Raw genomic sequence first — 20,258 nt, forward strand, 5'->3', positions numbered from 1 at the left:
AGGCTTCAGTCCACCCAGCATGGGGATGCTGCTGAAGTCGCCTCCCTCGCAGTCAGCCCTAGCGACGGACCCAACGCTTCCAGAGACATGGGGCCTGGGCTCCCGGTGCGAGCCCGTGAGCCAGGTGCTGGTTCCAGTTCTGGCTCTGGCCCTTAGGAGCTGCGCGCTGGCGTCATCGTGCCGTGTGGGTGAGGCTGCCCCCCCTCTCCTTTCCTCTGCTGCACAACGGAGCTCATGAGAGCAAGGCCCTGGCGTGTTTGTACGGTCGCTCACCCAGCAGAACCATGCCTGGGGCAGCCCCACGCCCGGGATGGAGACATTAGCTATCGCATTCTCACTACCCCTGTGCAGTCAGGCCATGTCACAGCTCATCTGGTCTTTTAGAAGCGTCCTTCGTGAAAACAGAATTCTAGATTACCGTTGGGTGGAATAAAGCCTAATCGGTGTCACTCGGTCTACCGAAGGGCAGCCACACTCATGTAATTACCCACAGACTCCGGCACCAGCCGCTCCGGGCGCTTCTGAACTCCACGGGATACACGGCCGGCCTGGGCTTCAGGGCCTCTTAGTCGCCACGTCTCTCCCTGCTTGGAGCACATTACAGATCTCTCGCAGGCGGACTCCGCGGGCTCCACTTCCCACGCTTCTGAGACCCCACACGCCACTTGCTTACCGTGGCCGGACAGTGGTGTTACTGGGCCGCATTTCTGAATGAAGATGTATTTTGTGAATGACGCTTCCCGTGGCCAGCTCTGGCCTCAGAAATGCGGCTCCCGGCGTTTGGACGGTCCTCCTGCAAGTCTCTTCTGCACCGTGACGGGTACCCAGGGAAGGGGACCCGGGCCCTGGGGGTGAAGAGTGTCGGTGGGCCTGCAGCCTGGGCGCCCGCCCCACCCGCCTGCTCTGGGCCCCTCCGGACCTGCCCACTCATTGTAATGGGGGCCCAAAGACGAAATCATCTTGAAAAGCTGTGTTTGTATGAACAGCTGACGCAAATCAACACATTCTGTAACCAAATAGAATTCCCGAGGCTCCCTGCAGGTTTCTGGGGCTCTACGAGGGCTCCTGCACTTACGGCTTTCTCTGTTCATGAACCTCATGCTGACGATTGGCTGTTTCCTGGGAGAACGGTGTCTTTCTGGTGTTGGGGAAGGCGCACGGTGGGCCTGGTGCAGGTGCCGTCCCCGGGGACTCCGGGCCTAACGGGGTGGATGGCGATGTGTGTGGAACAGGCTGGCTGGGATGCGGACGACAGGGGAGAGGGACTCCTTACGAGCAACGAAATCCGCCACGTGTCGCAGAAGCTCAGACGTGTCTCCGGGTCTATAAACAAACACGTTTTTTCAAAAAGCCGACCATAAAAATTGAAAACCAAGAGTCTTTTAAGCAAACTATATTATAATGAAGCCTATTTAATTTTAAATAAACTAATATCCATGTTAGATACATAAATAATGTCCATCCTAGGAAATCATACAATCATTTTTAAAAATAGTCAAGAAATTCATGGAAAGAAACTTTAAAAACTCAGACCCCGGCGACTTGGGATTGTGGTGGTTTCTCTCCTGCTCCGTTACTGGCCTGGTTCTGTCTCGCTTTTCAAACACAGCGGGCCAGATGTCAGCTTTGCGAGGTGCCCCCATCGACAGCTCTTCTCTAGGTCTGTGACAATTTACATGAAGACAACCTTGAGGGCTTAGGTTTTTATTCAGTCTAACGAGTCAGGTCAGCCAAAGAGCCAGGAAGTTCTGGGACCCTTTCTCAGGCCACAGAAAGAAATAAAATACTAGGTTGGTCCTCTGAGGTCCACGGTCTTGGGCGGTGCACAGACGTGTTAAATAAAGAACAAGCCTCCTAACAGCCGGTTCTCCGATTTTCTGACATCCGGTTCACACCCACGTATGCACGCGCACCCTTTGACCCTCTCGCCCGTCTCTCCCACCCCTGACTCAGACAATCTCTCTTCTTTGTATTTATGCGGTTTTTAGTAAGATATGTTAATACACCTTAGTTTTATCAGACCTTCCCCAGAATGACCTCGCGGACAGAGTGCCGCTGCCTCCCAGGGGCCATGTGCCCGGCGTTCCGGCCTGTTGCCTCTCTCCCTTGCTGTGCTCCGGTGTTCACGTCCATGGCCACCTCGCTGGGCCTGGCGGCGGGGGACAGGGTGGACGGCCCAGAGACTGCATTGCAGCAGGGCTGGGCCACAGCTGAGTAAACACCAGAGCGAGTCTGTCCTGCTGGCTTCCTCTGCGACCCACATGCCCCAGTGGGCCAGGCATCCAGCTCGCTCAGCACTTCCTCCCCCGGCCTTTCCATGCACCCTGGCCACGGCCTTCCGTGCAGTGGCTCTGCCATGGAAGCTGCCCTTCAGGATTTCTGGAAAAGACAGGACAGGAGAGGCAGAGAGAATGGAAGGTTTTGCATTTCCAACTTGAAGACACGTCTGCTAAAAGAATGGGAAAGCGTTTTTAGCAACCCAGCAGCAGGAGGCTCAGGGCGAGCAGGTAGACATGCTCAACTCCAAGTTTCTGCAAGGCTCAGGGGACCATCTTCAGAAGGACAGGCTCAGGGGACAGTGTTCGGAAGGACAGGCAGAAATCCGGAGACATTGGGGGAAGCTGATTAAGAACCGCGCGTCTCGTGCGAGAGGCTAACACATCCTAGCTAGTAATGGAAAACGAAGCTGTGTTTGCTGTTTTTCTTGCTGGTATTCCCTTCGTTAGGAAGCTAGAACACAATTCGACTTTCCCCTCGTGTTCATGGTAAGACTGCTAAGACCCCTTTCAGGCTGGGGTTTTGCCAGTTTAGGGAAGATTGTATGTTATCATCCCTTGCAGGTGCTCACATCTGCCTTCCACATACTTTCTTTTGGTTTTTCTTTGGCTGCATGTGGGCTATTTGGAGAACTGCTGCTCTGAGGTTTCTCAGAGGCTCGTTCCGAGAGCGAGGGGTTCAAACAGATTCCAGAGCTGAGCCTCCGAGGCCAAGTCCGCAGAAGTGTCTCTGCTCCTTCTCCAAATATTTGGTTTTTAAACCAACTGGAAAAGACTGTAGGAAAACTGTCACGTATTAGTAAAATTAGTAAGGTTCATTGTGCTTTCTCACTGAACGTCCTTTACATACACATCTCATTAGGCTGAAAATAGGAATTTGTTGACCTTTGACTGCCTTTTTTTACCCATAAAAAGGGAGTTTTGTTTGGATCAACCCAATGTTTTTATTTTTTAAAAATAATTTTATTTTTCAGTGTTCCAAGATTCATTGTTTATGCACCACACGCAGCGCTCCGCGCAATCTATGCCCTCCGTGATACCCACCACCAGGCTCACCCATCCCCCCAACCCCTCCCCTCCAAACTCTGAGAAACCCGATGTTTTTAAAGCTCATTGCCTGAACCGGGTTCTCCTCCCTGGGCCTCACAAACAGGGCAGGAATAAGGAGAGAACACAATCCCTAAGTTGATCTCTTTATTTTCTTCATCCGACTCTCCAGCAGTGACGAGTCACAGTCCCCTTTCCCACCCACTGTGGGTCCCCTACTGTGGCACTGGTGGGGGAGTGTGGCAGACCCCACTGACACATGGTGACCCTGCTGCAGAGTGCACACTCAAACACCCTCTCTCTCTCTCCCACAAACAGGAACAAGAGTGTGCTGACACGGTCTGGAAACATCTGATGTTCCAACAAAGGAGGAGGCTCCGGACGGATGAGTGAGGAAGGCCGCTTCTGCAGGAATCCTGTTTTTCTAACACCCACCTGGAGAGTGATTTATGGACAACCCCCTCCCCTGGGGGGTGAGCAGTGTGGATGCAGACGTACCAGAGCTGCTGAAGCCAGACAGGAGACTAATAGAGACTAATCGAAATCCGGATCACAAATGAGAGTCTTAAAAATAAAAGCAAGCTCGGGGGTGCACTCCACTGGGAACGGAGTTCAAATCCTGGTTCTCAAGTTTAGAGGCAGCGGCCTTGGACGTGTTGGTCCTGGGATGCAGTGATGGGACTGATGGGATGAAAAGTAAAGTGATGAACGCTGGCCCAGGAAGAAAGGGCCTGCCCTGGTTTGGTAGCTCCGCGCTGCAGAGAAGGGGCTGCAGATCACCCGGAGGCCGTGGGCGCGTATCTGGGGGGAAGCATCGGTGCGCCGGCCTGGGGGACCAAGCCACGGAGACCCTGGCCCCGGGCTGGCCCACGCCGCGGTGCCTCCTTCAGAAATTCAGCTGAGACTGCACGGCGCTGACGCACTCCTCCTCGTGGCAGAGGGGAGCGGTGTGGGGGCCGAAGGAACTGTGCACACACAAGTGAAATCTGATCGCCGGCCAGGAAAAGCCCGTGAAGCTAGAGCCCCGGAGGCACGGGCGACCTTGCGCAGCCCGAGTCAGGGCGCGGTCATGCTGGGCTGCTGAGCGCGGGTCCGGCTGCGGCGGTGGCGCGAGCAAGCGTCCCCATGGAGAACCCGGTGCCCCCCTGCGCCCTCTACCCCGGGGACGACCGCGGCCGCGGGGCCGAGGCCGGGGGCGCCTTTGCGCAGGGAGCGTGCGGCCAGGGCGGCGCACCCGCGGCTCCGGGAGAGGGCAGCCTGCAGCCGCCCGACGCGCAGACACCCTGCAGTCTCCGCGCGTCGCTGTGCTTCAGCTCCGGGGACGGCTCCCCGCCGCAGTCTCGCGCCTCCGCGGCGGAAGGCGCAGCGTCCTCTCCGCCCTCGCGTCGCAGCGGCCAGCGGGTGGTGGAGCGGCAGTGGGAGGTCGGCAGCGCCGGCGCCGCGTCCGCCGAGCAGCCCGGGGACCCAGCGCAGCGCGCGTCCCCGGAGGATTCTGTGTTCCCGGAAGAGCCCGCGTCAGCCGAGCAGCCTGGGGACCCAGCGCAGCGCGCGTCCCCGGAGGATTCTGTGTCCCCGGAAGAGCCCGCGTCCGCCGAGCAGCCCGGGGACCCAGCGCAGCGCGCGTCCGCGGAGGATTCTGTGTCCCCGGAAGAGTCCGCGTCCGCCGAGGAGCCTGGGGACCTAGCGCAGCGCGCGTCCCCGGAAGAGCCCGTGTCCACCGAAGAGCCCACGTCCCTGGAAGAGCTCGTGTCTCCCGAGGAGCCCGTGTCCACCGAGGAACCCACGTCGCTGGAAGAGCTCGTGTCCCCCGAGGAGCCCGTGTCCCCTGAGGAGCCCGGGGACCTCGCACCAGTGCCCCCGGGCGTCGGGCCGGCGCACGGAGAGCCTGACCTGGTCATCGAGGTGTCGGGACGCCGGCTGCGGGCACACAAGGCGGTGCTGGCGGCTCGCAGCGACTACTTCCGTGCGCGCGCGTCCCGGGACGTGCTGCGGGTGCAGGGCGTGGGCTGGGCGGCGCTGCGGCTGCTCCTGGCCTACGCGTACAGCGGGCGCATGGCGGGCGTGCGACCCGACAACGTGGCCGAGGTGGTGGCCGGCGCGCGCCGCCTGCAGCTGCCGTGCGCCGTGCAGCGCGCCACCGACGCCGTGGCGCCGCAGCTGAGCCTGGCCAACTGCTACGAGGTGCTGAGCGCGGCCAAGCGGCAGCGGCTGTCCGAGCTGCGCGACGCCGCCTACCGCTTCATGAGCGACCACTACCTGGACGTGCTGCGCGAGCCCGCGGTGTTCGGGCGCCTATCGGGCGCCGAGCGCGACCTGCTGCTGCGCCGCCGCCTGCGCGCCGGCCGGGCCCGCCTGCTGGCCGCCGCGCTCGGACCGGCCGGGGAGCGCGCGGGCAGCCGCCCGCAGAGCCCGTCGGGGGATGCGGAGGGCCGGGGCGACGCCGCCGTCTACTGCCTGCACGAGGCGGCCGGCGAGTGGCGCGAGCTGACGCGGCTGCCCGAGGGCGCGCCGGCGCGGGGCTGCGGCCTGTGCGTGCTCTACAACTACCTCTTCGTGGCCGGCGGCGTGGGGCTGGCGGGTCCCGACGGCCGCGCGCGCCCCTCGGACCAGGTCTTCTGCTACAACCCGGCCACCGAGCGCTGGAGCACCGTGCGGCCGCTGCGCCAGGCGCGCTCGCAGCTGCAGCTGCTGGCCCTGGACGGCCACCTGTACGCCGTGGGCGGTGAGTGCCTGCTCAGCGTGGAGCGCTACGACCCGCGCGCCGACCGCTGGGCCGCCGTGGCCCCGCTGCCCCGCGGCGCCTTCGCTGTGGCGCACGAAGCCACCACCTGCAACGGCGAGATCTACGTGTCCGGGGGCTCCCTCTTCTACCGCTTGCTCAAGTACGACCCGCGGCGCGACGAGTGGCAGGAGTGCCCGTGCAGCAGCAGTCGGGAGCGCTCCGCGGCCATGGTGGCCCTGGATGGCTTCATCTACCGCTTCGACCTGGGCGGGGGCCGTGGCGACTCGCAGGCGGCGGAGGCCGGAGGCGTCAGCGTGTTCCGCTACCACTGCCTGGCCAAGCAGTGGAGCCGCTGCGCCGCGCACCTGCGGCCCCCGGGCGCGCCGTCCAGCCTGCAGCCCTTCCGCTGCGTGGCGCTGGACGGCACCATTTACTGCGTGAGCCGCGCAGGCACCTGGCGCTTCGTGCCCCCGCAGGACAGCGAGCCGGGCGCGGATGTGGGCGCGGGCGAAGGCGGCAGCTTCGAGCCCGCGCCGCTCCGCGTCCCCTTGGACGCGCGAGGCGCGCTCTTCCCGTTCGTGCTCAACTTGCCGGAGAAGCCAGACCGAGGCGAGGAGGGCGCCGCGTAGGGCGGGCGGGGTCCACCTGGGCATCTCCCTCAGGGACGCCCCCGTGGGCGGAGATCCAACTGGAGGGGGCGGGGGGGGGGGCACGGTCCATGGGGACCATTTAAACCCTTTGAAGTTGGAAGCTTGTCGCGGGGCCTTGAAGACTTTTTGCAATGCTGTTTCAAGGTCTGCTGCCCTATTCTGCATTCCCTTTTGCGCCGCTATGCTCGACGGGGTCAATGGCACAATATGTAAGGTGTGTGTAAAGAGGTGACCTTACAAATAGGGCATGGGATATTGGAGGGAGAAGGAGGAGGAAGTGGAAGATGACCCTCAGGATCAGTGGGTGGGTCCCAGAGTGCCCGTCGGTTGTCCCGGGGTGCTCAGGGGCGCTTGAGCTCCTGAGTGGGATGGAGAGCGTCGCAGACGGGAGTGTGCACAGTAGCTTCCTAACTGCGCCAGGAGAAGGCCCTGCACATAGCTCAGGGCCACGGCGCCCCAGGGGAGCCCCTGAAGTAGGCCACCGTGAGTTCTCTTGGCTTGAGGTTTACACTCATAACCCATATGCAGAGCTCTTAAAACTTCTTCTGCTTTAGTGAAAAGGCTCATGTCATCCTAGGTTCAAGTGTGGGTTGGGTTAGTTCCCGATGTTCCAAGCATGAAAGGTGGGATCTGTCCCTGTCTCCTGTCCAGCAAGCAGGGAAGGATTGCCCCTGCCCGCTGCGGATCCCACAGAATGGGCCTCACCCCCTCTCAAGGGCCACTCCATCTCACCTTTCAACCCAGATAGCTTACAGATTTTTGAGTTAAAGGGTGTTAATGATTATATCTGATGTCCTAGTAATGACTTACTTCAGAGAGCAGACCGTGAGTAGCAAAAGCTGACCCCAAGGATGCTTGTCTGTTTTGAAAGGAATCTTCCTCAGGTGCCCTCTGCATGAGCAGCCACCTTCCTGTTCTCTAACGGGCTCAAAGAAACGGGTGCCCCTTCCCCTCGCTCCCAAGAAGAAGGTTGAAACCCCTCTCGGCACTTCTAAAGACAAACATGTAGGCACATTTGGAATCCACTAGTTACCGATGTTCGCAGGATGTATTAGGCCTTTCTGACGAGGGAGATTAATTTTTACAAGTATGGTGGCAGGAAGATGTGGCAGTGACAAGAAGTATACTGACATAAGGGGGAGGTAATGTGTATTTATAATGTAAGTAGCAGGTAAAGTACATTTTTTCTAATCAAATTCCAAAACCCTAATAGAATTAACATCAATTTCAGTACTTTGAGAGGTCACAAGGGTTAAAAAGAAACCAAGTGATTGCTCATTTGTTAGAACATTTTACTTTCCAAACAGGTGTAGACAGAGTTTACTGTTTATTAAGAATTTAGGGTAAAGTGTGTGCTCAGAAACAGAGGCAAACCGATCTGGATTCTGAATCGAGGCCATTTAAAAAAATTATAATAGGAAAAGTGCATGTTTACAGTGACGGGCACTTAACCAGAGGAAATCACGCACCCCCTTACTGCTTTTCCCTTCTTTCCCCAGTGGTGGGGGTTGACGTCTCTGTAGCAACAGTGGGTCATTGGGAAATAAGTTATGCTTTCTAAAGAGTCTGTGGTTATGGAAGTTACTGGTTGAGTATGTTTGGAAGTGACTAGCTTGTGTCATTATGCACAAGCCAGAGGAATGGAGTTTAGGATTTCTGTTAGAGTATCTTCTGGTGACCTGTGTGCTCACTCACGACTGCTCCTGAGCCAAGAAGGTATCTTGGCAGCCTGGTTCTTCATCTTAGAAAAGAAGGACAGACTTCGCCTTGCCTGGCCTTCCATAGGAGTAGAACGCGGCAACGGTAGCAGAAAGGGAAGTTAGAGCAAAAGGAAACAATGTTCTTTTAAAGAAACGTGCGCCTTGTGTCCTAGCACATTTCCCTCTAGAAAGTTATATTTATGCTAAAGCTTTTATGTGAAATGGAACCAGGCCAATATTTTCATTCCTTAATTCTCAAATTCATGAAATACTATCACTGTGATTTTGCTCACGAAATCATTCCTGCGATGTTTGCTGTTTCAAAACAAAATGCTGTGGGAGTGAATTTCCGAAGCAGGCTCGTCCCTGCAGGGGCACATGGGAGGTGCTGGCTGGCGGGTGCTGACAGCCTCAGCGTCCCGTGCCCAGCTGGAGTTCTGTGTGTTGTTTTATGATTTAATTTAACAAAGGCCGGCCCCGGACCTGGCATCACTCCTGCGGGAACTGGCCTCGGAGTTCCAGGCTTTGCTGCAGTGGAATGCACGAGCAAGCCCAGGGAAACGCAAGGGTAGGTGGGAGGACATAGAAGACCGTGGATCTTATTTCTAAATACAAATACCTCCTAGAAACATGCCACGAGGACCAGTTTATTTTGCTTTGGGCCAGTATTTGGGGTTGTAACCACAAGGCTTGCAGCAGTCAGGTAAGCATGTGGGGGCCGGGGCCACGGTGTGGAGGACTGCGTGGTGTGGGGCGGGGCTGTTGGGGGGCATTCCCTGCCGAGACGTGCCCCTGACGGCTGATGCTCCAAGGAGGGGCCTTTGCATAGACAACGGGACGCTTCAGGCCTGCACCCAGCACCGTGTAGGGATGCCTCAGTATTCTCATTCCGGGGTTGCTCGTTTTGCCGCCAACTCCTGAAGACGGATCTGTCAGAGGCCGGCGAGTCTGGTGTGTGTAGGACCACCCACAACTCTCACACAGGTGACCCCTGCACGCAGACATTTCCCATATGCGAACGAGCAGGGGGCTTGTCCGGGGAGACTGCCGTGGATAGAAAGGTCCGGCTTTTGGCTAGCCAACACCCTTTGTCCATGGAGGTTCACTTGAGCCACAGAGACACGGGGCTGGCCACATCTTCTACGTGTTTATTCTTGGTCTTGGGAACAACCTGAGCCCTGAGCGACCCTTGGCAGCTTTCGAGCTGGACTTGGGCCTTGCTGGTGGGGTTTCTGCGTCCCTGGGGGCCCTCTAAGAGGACACACAGACGCCATGGCTGTGCGTCTGCTGCGGTTCAAACTCTTACGTGTGCATTTTGCCGCAGACACTCAAGAAACGCAGCCGTCTGCCGCATCTGCGCCGTTTCTGGTGGCGTTGGTAATGCTGGCTCCTCGGGCGCGCTCTTGGGTAACTTCCTGTGAGCGATTCTCAAACGGCCTGTGTTTGAGGTCCTTGGCTGTATTTTCTAAAGCTGAGGTCCGTTGGGACCACAGCCCGCTGGAGCACCTGCAGGGCCGAAATGTCAGCCGATGGGCCGCTTGTGTTTTATTTTAGACGCTTCCCAGCTTATGAAATGTTGTAGTCGGGCATTAAAAAAATTCCACATTCTCACTTACCCTGTTCCTGGCCTGTGGTATTCGTGAGAAGTGATGGGGCTGGGAAGGGAGACTGCACACGCTCCAGCCACACGCTCCTTTCTGCCCCTGCCCCCCGCACCTGCCAGCATGCACGGCCAGGCCCCCGCGCTCTGGTGCCGGGCGTGCCGCTGTGACGCGCACCGGGACTCTGCTTGCGGGGAGCCGAAGTGCAGGCTGGACACATCTCCTGGGAGGATTCAGCCCTCCACGGCTCTAACAAGCGTGAACAGACTGCAGGGGGGCATCGGGTAGAGACGCACCAGCCCTGCTCCCCACAGGTTAGGCCCGTGGACGCTGTACGCGCAGGGAATGAGCTACCGCTTCGGTTTCTCGCGCCTGGGCGCAATTGCTGTGAAGCCTTGTCCGTGTCCGCTTATGCCACGATGAAATAAATCATTGGAAATGCTAGTGCTCCTGAATCTGTGCCGTGGTTGCTTGTCTGCCCCACCCCCGCACCCCGACAGGCAGAGCGGAGCCCCGGGTGAGGTGCCCTCCCTCGGGAAACCAGAAGCGTCCTCACCTGGGCCGCGGAGGTGCCAGCCCTGCCTGCCAGGCCTGCGCTGGCGGCTCCCCTCGGTGGGTGAGGGTATGATGACTCCTGAGGCTCCTTCCAGCCCCCACGTTTATGCTCCATGGTCTCTTCACACTTACAAGGCGCCTGTCCAGGCCTCCGCCCTCTCACCTGTCCCTTCCCCCTGCACATGGCAGCACGGGTTGGTTTCCATGCCGGCCACACCTCTGGGTCTCCACGGTCACTTACTCCTACAAAGGGAAGTCTGTAGACCCAAACATCTCTTACAGTTCGCACTCCCCAGGATCACGGGCCTGTGCCATTGTTAATTTGTAGGGGCTCTTTAAGAAATTATTTCTTTTCCTCTTAAAAATATTGTTTCATGGGGCGGGGGTGCTGGGGGATGTAACTTAGGCTAGGGGGACGCAGGAGCTCCTCGACCCGAGCTTGCCGTCTCTAGTTTTCTTATGGCTTTTTTTTTCCTGCAAAAACAGAATTTAATCTGAACTTTTGCACAGCTGCAGTTCCCTCCCCTCACTCCCCCACCCTGAGTTTTGGGATTTTGATAATAGATTGGAATGATTTTCTTGGCCTTTCACATCTTTTCAGTTAGATGTAATGCCACAAAACACAGGGGCTTTGCAGACGGAGGTGATGAACTTTATAACAAGTTGGGGCCCACGGAGGGTATGGGAAAAGCTCACATCGCTGGTCTGAGATTTTCGCCCCGTGAGGAAGGAGGATTTTCTTAAAACCACTTCCAGCAGATGAATTGACATCTGTGTTTGTGAAGGAGAGTTATTGTGCTCAATTCTTCAGAGAGCACAGCGGCCACCAAGCGCCTTCCTTGGGGACCATTTTGCTGGTGGTTGGTGACCCTGCCCTTTGGCGCTAACAGGACATTGACCTGGGCACTGCGCTGTCCTAGACTGACCTGCTGGTTCCCGCAGACGCCCCCAAACATTCTAGCAACAGGGAGTGAGCAGCCGTGTCCCAAGGCAGTCCCGCTAGAAGCAGTCACTGGAGTGTGTCGGGGAGGGATCCGGCATTGACCGCTGATCACCGACGGCAGGTCATTAAACTCCATAAAGCTGTCCTCTGGCGCTGGCTGGCAAAGGTAGGGCTAAGGCAGTGGCAGGACGTCGTCTGCGTCCATGCTGAGTTGCGGGTCTGTCCCCTGCTACTGGAACCTGTACGGACGCCCGACTCCACGAACGGTCACATTTCCGTACTTGCCAACACGGGATTGCTGGCATCATCAACAATGCCATCGGAGCGCTGACGGGTCAGCCGTGCACACCCTGCCGCAGGCACCCCCGGGTCGGGGCTTCTCAGACCTCAGAGTCCGGGAAAGGCACTTTGGGAACTCCTAAAAAATGCAAAATCCTAGGTCCCAACATGAACGGCTCCATTCACGCTGTCCCCGGGGAGCCCGGAGTTTGCGTTTTCACGAACACCGCAGGTAATGCCGTGCTCACGGCCGCGTTGCGTGCTGGGGGCCCGCACGGTGTGATGGACCCCGTAGAGCCCAGGTCCCTGTGGTGCTGTGCTCACTGCTGACACGTCTCCAGGGCCGCCTCTCCGCCTGCACCTGTCGTGGCAGACGCTGCCTGTGCTACTCCGGTTGGATCGTCCTGGAGAGGTTGTGTTTGTCACACACCCCGAGTGGGGTGAAGGAGGGCACTAAGAACGAGCTCTTTATTATAAGCAGCTTACATGCTACTGAGGGAACCCAGACACTCAGCAAGGCTTGCAGTGTCCAACCCAGTGACCTTGGGCTGGGAAATCAGAGGCAATTTCTGCACCTGAGCACAGCAGGGACCCTTCCCTGCAGGTCCGGTCTGTGTGGCTTCCGGCTGTGGAGGCAGCACAGAACGGAATAGTCCGTACACCCTCCACCCGACGTGCACAGCCTCCCCCACCTCTTCTCCCCCCACTACCATCATCCCCTCTGGTCGGGGCATTGTCATCACTGATGAGCCCCCATGGACACGTCCTCATCCCCCAGATCCTCAGTGCACGTCAGGGGCACTGTTGGTGTCGCACACTCAGGGGTTTGCACAATGTGTGGGGACTCCTACCTGCCATGACAGGGTCACACAGAGTAGTCTCACTGCCCTAAACCCTCTGTGCTCCACCTGCCCCTCTCCCACCCCCATCCTCAGCCCTCCCTCTCCATCCCAACCCTCCTTCTTTATCCCCAACCCTCCTTTATCCCCAGCCCTCCTTCTTTATCCCCAGCCCTCCCTCTCCATCCCCAACCCTCCTTCTTTTTTTTTTTTTAAGGTTTTTTTTTTTTTTTGACAGATCACAAGTAGGCAGAGGGCAGGCAGAGAGAGAGGAGGAGGAGGCAGGCTCCCTGCTGAGCAGAGAGCCCGAATGCGGGACTCGATCCCAGGACCCTGAGATCATGACCTGAGCTGAAGGCAGAGGCTTTAACCACTGAGCCACCCAGGCGCCCCGTCCAACCCTCCTTCTTTATCCCCAGCCCTCCCTCTCCATCCCCAACCCTCCTTCTTTATCCCCAGCCCTCCCTCTCCATCCCCAGCCCTCCCTCTCCATCCCCAACCCTCCCTCTCTATCCCCCTCCCATCCCCAAGTCTCCCTCTCCATCCTCATCCCCTGGAAGCCACTCATCTGTTTACTGTGTCTGTAGTTCTGCCTTTTCCAGAAGGTCACAGAGTTGGAATCACAGAGTAAGTAGCCCTCAGACTGGCTTCCTCCACTGGGTGAAGCACATTGGAGGTTTCTCCGTATCTTCATGGTTGGGTGGCTCATTTCTTTTTAGGATTAACCACTATTCCAGGGTCTGAACACACCACAGTTAACTCAACCACCCGCTGAAGGACACTTGGTTGGGTCCAAGCTTTGGCAACTATGGATAAAGTGTGCAGGTTTTTGTGTGGACATGAGTTTTCAGTTCATGTATTACTTTAGATCAACTTTATCAGGATACAATTTACACACAACCACATAGCCTCATTTTCCATATACAGTTCCATGACTTCTGACAAAATACCTATGAACCCGGATACAGGTACCCTGAGTTCCTGTACAAAATACGGAGCATGTGCTTCCCTGCGGACCTCACCCGACTCTTTTGCTGCCTGACCCCACATCCTGGCCCCGGGCGGTCACCATCCTGCCTTTGTCACTAGAGATCAATTTCGTAAACGTGGAAACACACCGCATTTGCTTTTTTCTGTCCTTCTGGATTTTCAGGCGGTGCAATGGTTTTGAGATCTGTGTTGTGTGTATCAGTCGTTCGTCTTTCTTTCTTCTTTCTTTCTTTCTTTCTTCCTTCCTTCCTTCCTTCGTTCCTTTCTTTCTTTCTTTCTTTCTTTCTTTCTTTCTTTCTTTCTTTCATTAAATTGTTTTTAAAGGTTGTTCCTCAAAGCAGATGCAGTATTTAAAGCCCCGTGGCCGGCAGGGACTGCTGCGTAATTAGCGTGAGCGCGGGGTTAATTAGAACGGCCTTCTCTGAGCGGCGGCAGCCCACTTCCCCAGCCAGATTTCTTGCAAATTGTTTGGTAAGTGACAACGTTGATATTTGGGTCTTCCCTCTGAGAATCCCCCAAATCCGGCCGTTGGTTTGTTGGGTTCTAGTCCCGGGCTGGCGTCAGGGGTTGACTTGGTCCTCCCGTGCTGGAAAGCGTGCGGGCCTTTCCGCTGCTCGGTTGGCTCTCACCTGCCGGCTTCTTGTTCCTTCCCTTCTGTTGGCTTGGGTGGGACTCACGCAATTTTGTCATGCTGTAGTCAGCCTTAAAGGTAGCGACATCATTCTGGGATGAAAGGGGGCACAAGCCAGTTTGTAAATGAACTCGGGAGCTGCGGCTGAGGTGACCCCCCCCCCCCCCGCCCCAGACAGGTTGCCACGGCTCACGTTTCATCTGGGCCGTCCCTGCGAAGCAAACCACTGAGACTCAGAGGCACTGCAAAGCGCCCAGTCCCGTCACTCCGCTGTGGGAACAAACAGCTTCCACGGGCTGAGCGGCCACGGCAGATGCCACACCGGGCAGCTCACGCACAGGGTCTCATTCACGCCTCATGGACATGCTGTAGGGTTGGCCGGTCCCCAAGGGGACACTCACATGGCAAGGCCCCTTCAGGGCCACCTGACTTCTGAGATTAGGAAAGCGGCCCTTTCCTGGGGGGAGCCCCCGCGGCCCACCTGCCCAGGACAGCCCACCCACCTACATACGCCTGTTCCCGCCCCGCCATCCAGGTGTGAGAGAACCCACACTCGGATGCAGGCCCTGAGCAGAGTGGCCTTTGTGCCGACATACCCGGGACGGACTCTCCACCTGAGGGCCTCGAGACCGTGTCCACGTGGTGACCAGCTGTTGCATTCAGCAAGATGGGGCACTTGTGAGGGCCAGGTCTGTTCTGGGTGTGGGGACACTGCCCTGAACCCCACCAGCAGCCCAAAGTGCCCCTTGACCGGCATCTGGTAGACAGAGAGGGAACCCCTGCGTCACCAAGAGGGGTGGTCTCCTTCCTAGGAAGTGGCCCAGCGGCCGTGGACCTGCTGCTCCTATGCCCAAGGGCGCATGCGTCTGGGCATCAGTAATGCCGAGTTCTCTACACTCAGCAACGCCCGGAGAGCAGGTGAACTAGAAGCTTCCGCTTCATGTGGTTATTACTCAGGGGCTGAGGAAGCGTGTCTGAGGCCAGACAGCATGACGGCCGCCCCACGGTCCGCGAGCCCTGGACACAGTTGTCACCCCCACGGCCCCCTCTCCGGGCGGACCGTGTGCACACCCCAGGGGCACCACCCTACCCTGCACTGCGCGGGGCACCCAGCTGGGCTCCACAGAGCTGGCCCTGCCTGGTGTTCAGGCCTCTGGCGGCCTTCGTGCGGGTTTGCAGCGTGCTGCCCGCCCCCCACCAGCTCCCCTGCTGTCTTAGAGCCTCCGTGGTGCTGCATGGGAAGGCGGGCTGGCAAGGACTTCAAACATCCCCAGAGAGGGTTCACCTCGCCCTCTGCTGTCGTCACACTGAGCACCTGTCTGAGGGAAGCCCTTCCTGGGAGGGCCACTCATCGTCCCCTCAGAGTCCCCGGTGCATGCCCACACCCTTGCCTGGAGCACAGGCCCTGGCCCAGGGGCTCCACATCCAGCCCCCACCAAGCCCTCTGCGCCTCCTTCCTGCCTTTCCTCCTCTTTTCCAGGCATTCTGGCTGTCTCACTGTCCCCCACACAGCACTGACCTGGGGATCCCCTCTGTCTGGGCCTCTGCCCCCTGGTCTCCCCGGGGCTCCTGGCCTCCATCCCCTCCCTCAGAAGGCCTCTGACAGCAGCCCACTCCCTCCCCCTGCATCCGGGCCGCGTCTCCTCCCTGGAAGGCTTTGCTTTCGTTGATGGATCTTATCAGCGTGAAGCTGGAGCTCTCTCACTGTGTGTGTATCACTGTCCCGCGTGCCGGGTCTGCAGGGCTGTCCTCCCTGAGCCAGCCCAGCTTACCTTGCCCTGGTCCCCGCTTCTCCGTCAGCACCTGCAGCGGGCCGGTGCTCAGCCGTGTGTGTGTGGCTGGGAGAACCCCGGGGACCGGGTGAGAGCCCTGCAGGGGAGCTCAGGTGTGAGCCCCACTACCCCGCACGAGAGAGCGGAGGGCTGGTCTCAGAGGACCCGTGCGTGGCCCAGGGGAGCACTCTGCACCATCAGACGCGTCCCGGAACGTGCGCATTCTAGCCCTTGTATATCCCAATCAGTATTCCTTTCAGGGCAATTTTTATTTATTTTCAGTTATTTTATTTTATTTTTCATCCCGGCGCGTGCCTTCATCCCCCACCCGTTTCCACCGTCCCCCCGCCCCCTCCCCTCTGGGGACCAGCAGGGTGCTCTCTGCGGTTAAGGGTCTGTTTCTGTTTGTCTCTCTCTCTCTGTTTTCCTTTGCGTGTTTGTTTTGCTTGTTACATTCCGCACGCGGGGGAGATCATCAGGGCGATCTGTAGGAAGCGTCCGCGCCCTTAGAGCACTCAATTTTAGCTAGCAGTAGGACAACCTGCCCCACACCCAACTCCGTCTCCGTCCGGGGGTTGCTCTCCCCTCAGCCTGTTTCTCCACGTCTGTGCGCAGCTGCCCGCGCTTGCCGAGGGGCACGGGGTGACCGCACCGCAGGGCTCGGAATTCCCGCTCCGTCCTGCTGACACCGCTTGGCCCGGCGGAGCCTGGGCATTCCGCCCACGTGTCGCTGGGTGTGTCCGTCGCGTGCAGACGCACAGATGTGTTCGGTGTGTGTTTAATCAATCTCGGTCTTTTCTCACCGTCTCTACACATTTAAAAAAGAGCTTCCCCTGGTGCTTTGTGTGGACCCCGCGGCCGCTGCCTGCGACACACAATGCCCATCGCAGCGACCGCTCCTTCTCGGAGCCGCCGTCCTGTGGAGGGACTCGCCTCCCCGAGCTAGCCATGGGGAAGGAGCGGCCCTCGCCCCGTAGCCGGGATGGTGCCCTGCCCGGCTCTGAGGCCAGATGCACCCGGGAGCCCGCAGATTCTGGGTGAGTGAGTGAGGACGGGCCCTGCACCAGGAAGCAGTGAGGTCTCATCCAGGGTCTGTGGTGTGCTTGGGCCACGGCTGTCCCGGCCCATGTGGACAGCAGGTCGGGGCGGAATGCTCGTGGCTGCCAACGGCAGCTTCTCCGACGTCCCGGCCCGGTGTCCGTCCTCCCGGGAGTGCTCCCGCCTCCTCATCCCTGCCTGAGCCCCAGGACCGAGAAGGGAAGATCTCGGTTCTCCTTCGGTCAAGACTGCCCCAGGGGTTGTTGCTGTTTAGACAATGTTTTTACTCCTCAAAATGTCAGGTGGTTTTTCTGATTCTAGGGGTAACCGTCTGACTTACAGCCTGAGGGGGTCCCCCGTGTGGCTCTAGAATCAGTGTTCCCGTCCGTCCGTCTGTCCGACCGTGTTGGAGAGGAAGTGTGCAGTGTGCTGTGCAGTGCCCAGCCCCCGCTGGCCACCATGGGACCGGGGCCCCTGCGGGGCCAGAATGAGCACACAGGCCTGGTTTTCATAATTCCCGTCTGGGCGGCAGAGCCCTGCCAGCTCCTTGGACGCCGCCATAGGGACAGCGAGCAGGCAGGCAGCGCCGAGAGGTGGCCGGCTGCCTACCACACCGCCTCTGCGTGTTCCGGGGGGATGGGCGTGGCCTTGGCAGTGGCCGCTTGTCTGCTGTGTGTACTCTCGGCCCTTCTGCCCTCACTTCCTTTTCCTGGAAGGCTTTCATACGTGATATCACTGAGTCCCAGGCAGTGCTCTGAGCACAAGCTGCTTTCTCCGTCCCCTGTCTTGCCTGTCACAGATTCCTTCTGTACGTCCTGGGAACAGGGACACAGAAGGCCAAGTGTCCATTGTGTGTGTGTGTGTGTGGAAGTCCGCGGACAAAGGCCCTTTCTCCCCGCGGGCCCTGCTCTGACTCTCCCCGCTGTTCCCTCCTCCTGGCGGGCCGCTGTCCAGGAACAGACGGGAAGACTCGTGGCCTCGGTGGCTCAAGGAGGCCGCTGGACTGGAGAAAAAGAACATTTATTGTTAATTCTCTACCATTTATGTTGACAGAGAGTTTTCTTTGATGTTGCTCGCTGTGTTTTTTTCAAAAGAGCTGCAGGTACGAGTGATCTTTCACTAGAGACATGGCAGTCTTTGATTCCCGGCCCTGAAGGGTGGATGCCCCCGCCCTGTCTGTCTCCGTCTGCCTCTGTCTTGGTCTCTAGCTGTCTCTCGCCGGCTAGGTACTGACTGTTTATATGGCACAGTTCAAAGGCCCCCATGCTTGGTTTTCGTGCACCCGAGATGCAGGGTCTCGGAAGGGAGAGAAGGCGCAGCAGCGTCGCGGCTGTCGCTCCAGCAGACGTTGGGTGTGTGTCCTGGGAGAGCTGAGGAGAAGATGCGGAGCCACAGCTGGGGGTGGGGGGGGGCACAGATGTGAGGACCGCCCCTCCCCGGGCAATGAGCGGGGGCTGGATGGACAGGACAGGGCCTGAGAGTCAGGGGAGGCCGCCCTGATGCCCCTTAGATTGTGAGCCAGACTGGAAGGAATTACAATTACAAATCAGAATGGAAGAATAAAAACCACCTGAGCTTAGCCCAGGATGTGAGGGTAGATGACTGTCACGTGCGCACACACACTCGCACACACACGTGCATGGTGGACGGTGACACACGTGTATATGCACAGAGCGGACAGTGCACACGCATGTGCATACATGCACGCACGGCGGACGACGGTCATGTGCGCACATGCGTGTGCACACACTCACACTCGCAGTGTGCACCCTGGCCTGCAGGCAGTGTGTGTTCCTTACCACAGGTGTGCAAACTGTCGAGGAGCTGCTGCTGTCACAGCAGAGACCCCGCCCGGGCCGGGTGGTGGGGGTCTGACCCCTGTGCTGCCTGCCATCAGCGTCTGTCTGTCTTCCCTCCTGTCCGAATCTGGAAATGTGCTCCGGCTCGCTTCCCAGTCTGCCCGGCGAGGATGGAGGCTGCTGTAGGCTCCACGGAGCCACAGAACCAGCAGGAAGCATCTATTTCTAGAAAGCGGTTTCTGAGGAGGTGCTGGCGGCCGTGGGATCCTGTCCTGCAGGCTGGAGGCCCGAGGCCAGGCGTGCAGGTCGAAGCCCCAGAAGCGGGCGTCTGTTGGCAGAGGATGCGTGATCCAGCCGAGCAGAAGGGCCCCCGTGGACGGCGTGCGTCCCACCCGCGCTGGCGACCGTCCTCACTCGTCTCTGATTCAGTGCTGGGCCCTTAGGGAAATGCCCTCAGCCGTTCCGCGAAATTGTGTTTCATCTGGGCGTCCTGTGGCCCAGTCACCTTGACACGCAAACCAACCACCACGGAGGCAAACAGCAGACGGGACAGCAGCGGCTGCAGAGCGGCCCAGGGACCCGGGCCAGCGGGGCACGGCCGTACGGCCCACCGGGTCCCCCGCCGCCGTGGCTCCGTCAGGGCTGCTGTTTTGCTTCTTGGTTCCGAGTGCCACGGCCGTGTCTGTGCACACTCGCACACCCGGGCCCGCCCCTGACTTGAAGAGGTCGTGAGAGAGGTTTTGTCTTCTCCTGTTTCCGTCACGGTCCAGGTGACCCTGAGGCCATCAGTGCCGGCTTTGGGGTCTGGATTCTCACGGCAGGACGGGTGGGCAGGATGCTGTGCTCAGCAGGGCCCTTTGACCCCAGGGTCACCCCAGAATGGCAGGATCCCGTGGTCCGCGGCGGGCTGTCCTCCTGCACTACCACCATCTGCTGGACAACACGGGACATTACACTCTGGGGACAACGGTGACACTCGGGACACGGAGTTAGGTAAACGGCAAAATATTTGAAATGACGTTACAGCCACTGTAAAGTAAACCAGCACATGCCATGTGTTTTCAAATTCTTTTCCGTACATTTCATATTATTTTAAGTAGCATCATGCGACAAGTGCTCGTCAACGAAGGCACGGAAATGCATGCTTCTTTTCAAAGGTAATGCATGTCCTGGGACGGGTGACCGAAGTCCTGGGGCGACACGTGTTTGGGATAATGATCTAACACGCGAGGGGCCCCTCTGTGTGTGCCTGCGAGGAGGGACTGGAAGTCATTCTAGTGAGTGAACGTAAGCGGATTCCTTTTGGAAAAGCCCAGCTGTCAGCCTCCGGTTATTAGAAACAGGCCAGAAAACTTACACCCGGTGCAGGCGACCTAACAACCAGCCGGAGGGGACGCCTGCGCAGAATGTTACTTC

At 58.5% G+C, this 20,258-nt stretch overlaps 1 protein-coding gene across 1 annotated transcript; it reads left to right on the top strand.

Annotated features, from left to right (window-relative positions):
* The first annotated feature begins 4,448 nt into the window (after nucleotides 1-4,448).
* Nucleotides 4,449-6,674, top strand: LOC111144394 (kelch repeat and BTB domain containing 11). Its single transcript, XM_022498665.1, has 2 exons — nucleotides 4,449-4,817; nucleotides 5,100-6,674. The coding sequence occupies exons 1-2, from the start codon at nucleotides 4,449-4,451 to the stop codon at nucleotides 6,672-6,674; spliced, it is 1,944 nt and encodes a 647-aa protein (XP_022354373.1).
* The last annotated feature ends 13,584 nt before the right edge of the window (nucleotides 6,675-20,258 follow it).

Source organism: Enhydra lutris, unplaced genomic scaffold, assembly GCF_002288905.1.
Source record: "Enhydra lutris kenyoni isolate GAN:26980312 unplaced genomic scaffold, ASM228890v2 scaffoldscaffold11, whole genome shotgun sequence".
Taxonomy (NCBI): domain Eukaryota; kingdom Metazoa; phylum Chordata; class Mammalia; order Carnivora; family Mustelidae; genus Enhydra; species Enhydra lutris.

Bases quoted from the DNA above. Each gene is read 5' to 3' on its own strand.
- LOC111144394 (XM_022498665.1), top strand. From the start codon at position 4,449: ATGGAGAACCCGGTGCCCCCCTGCGCCCTCTACCCCGGGGACGACCGC. The intron at 4,818-5,099 runs GTGTTCCCGGAA...GTGTCCACCGAG, and splicing joins GCGCGTCCCCGGAGGATTCT to GAACCCACGTCGCTGGAAGA.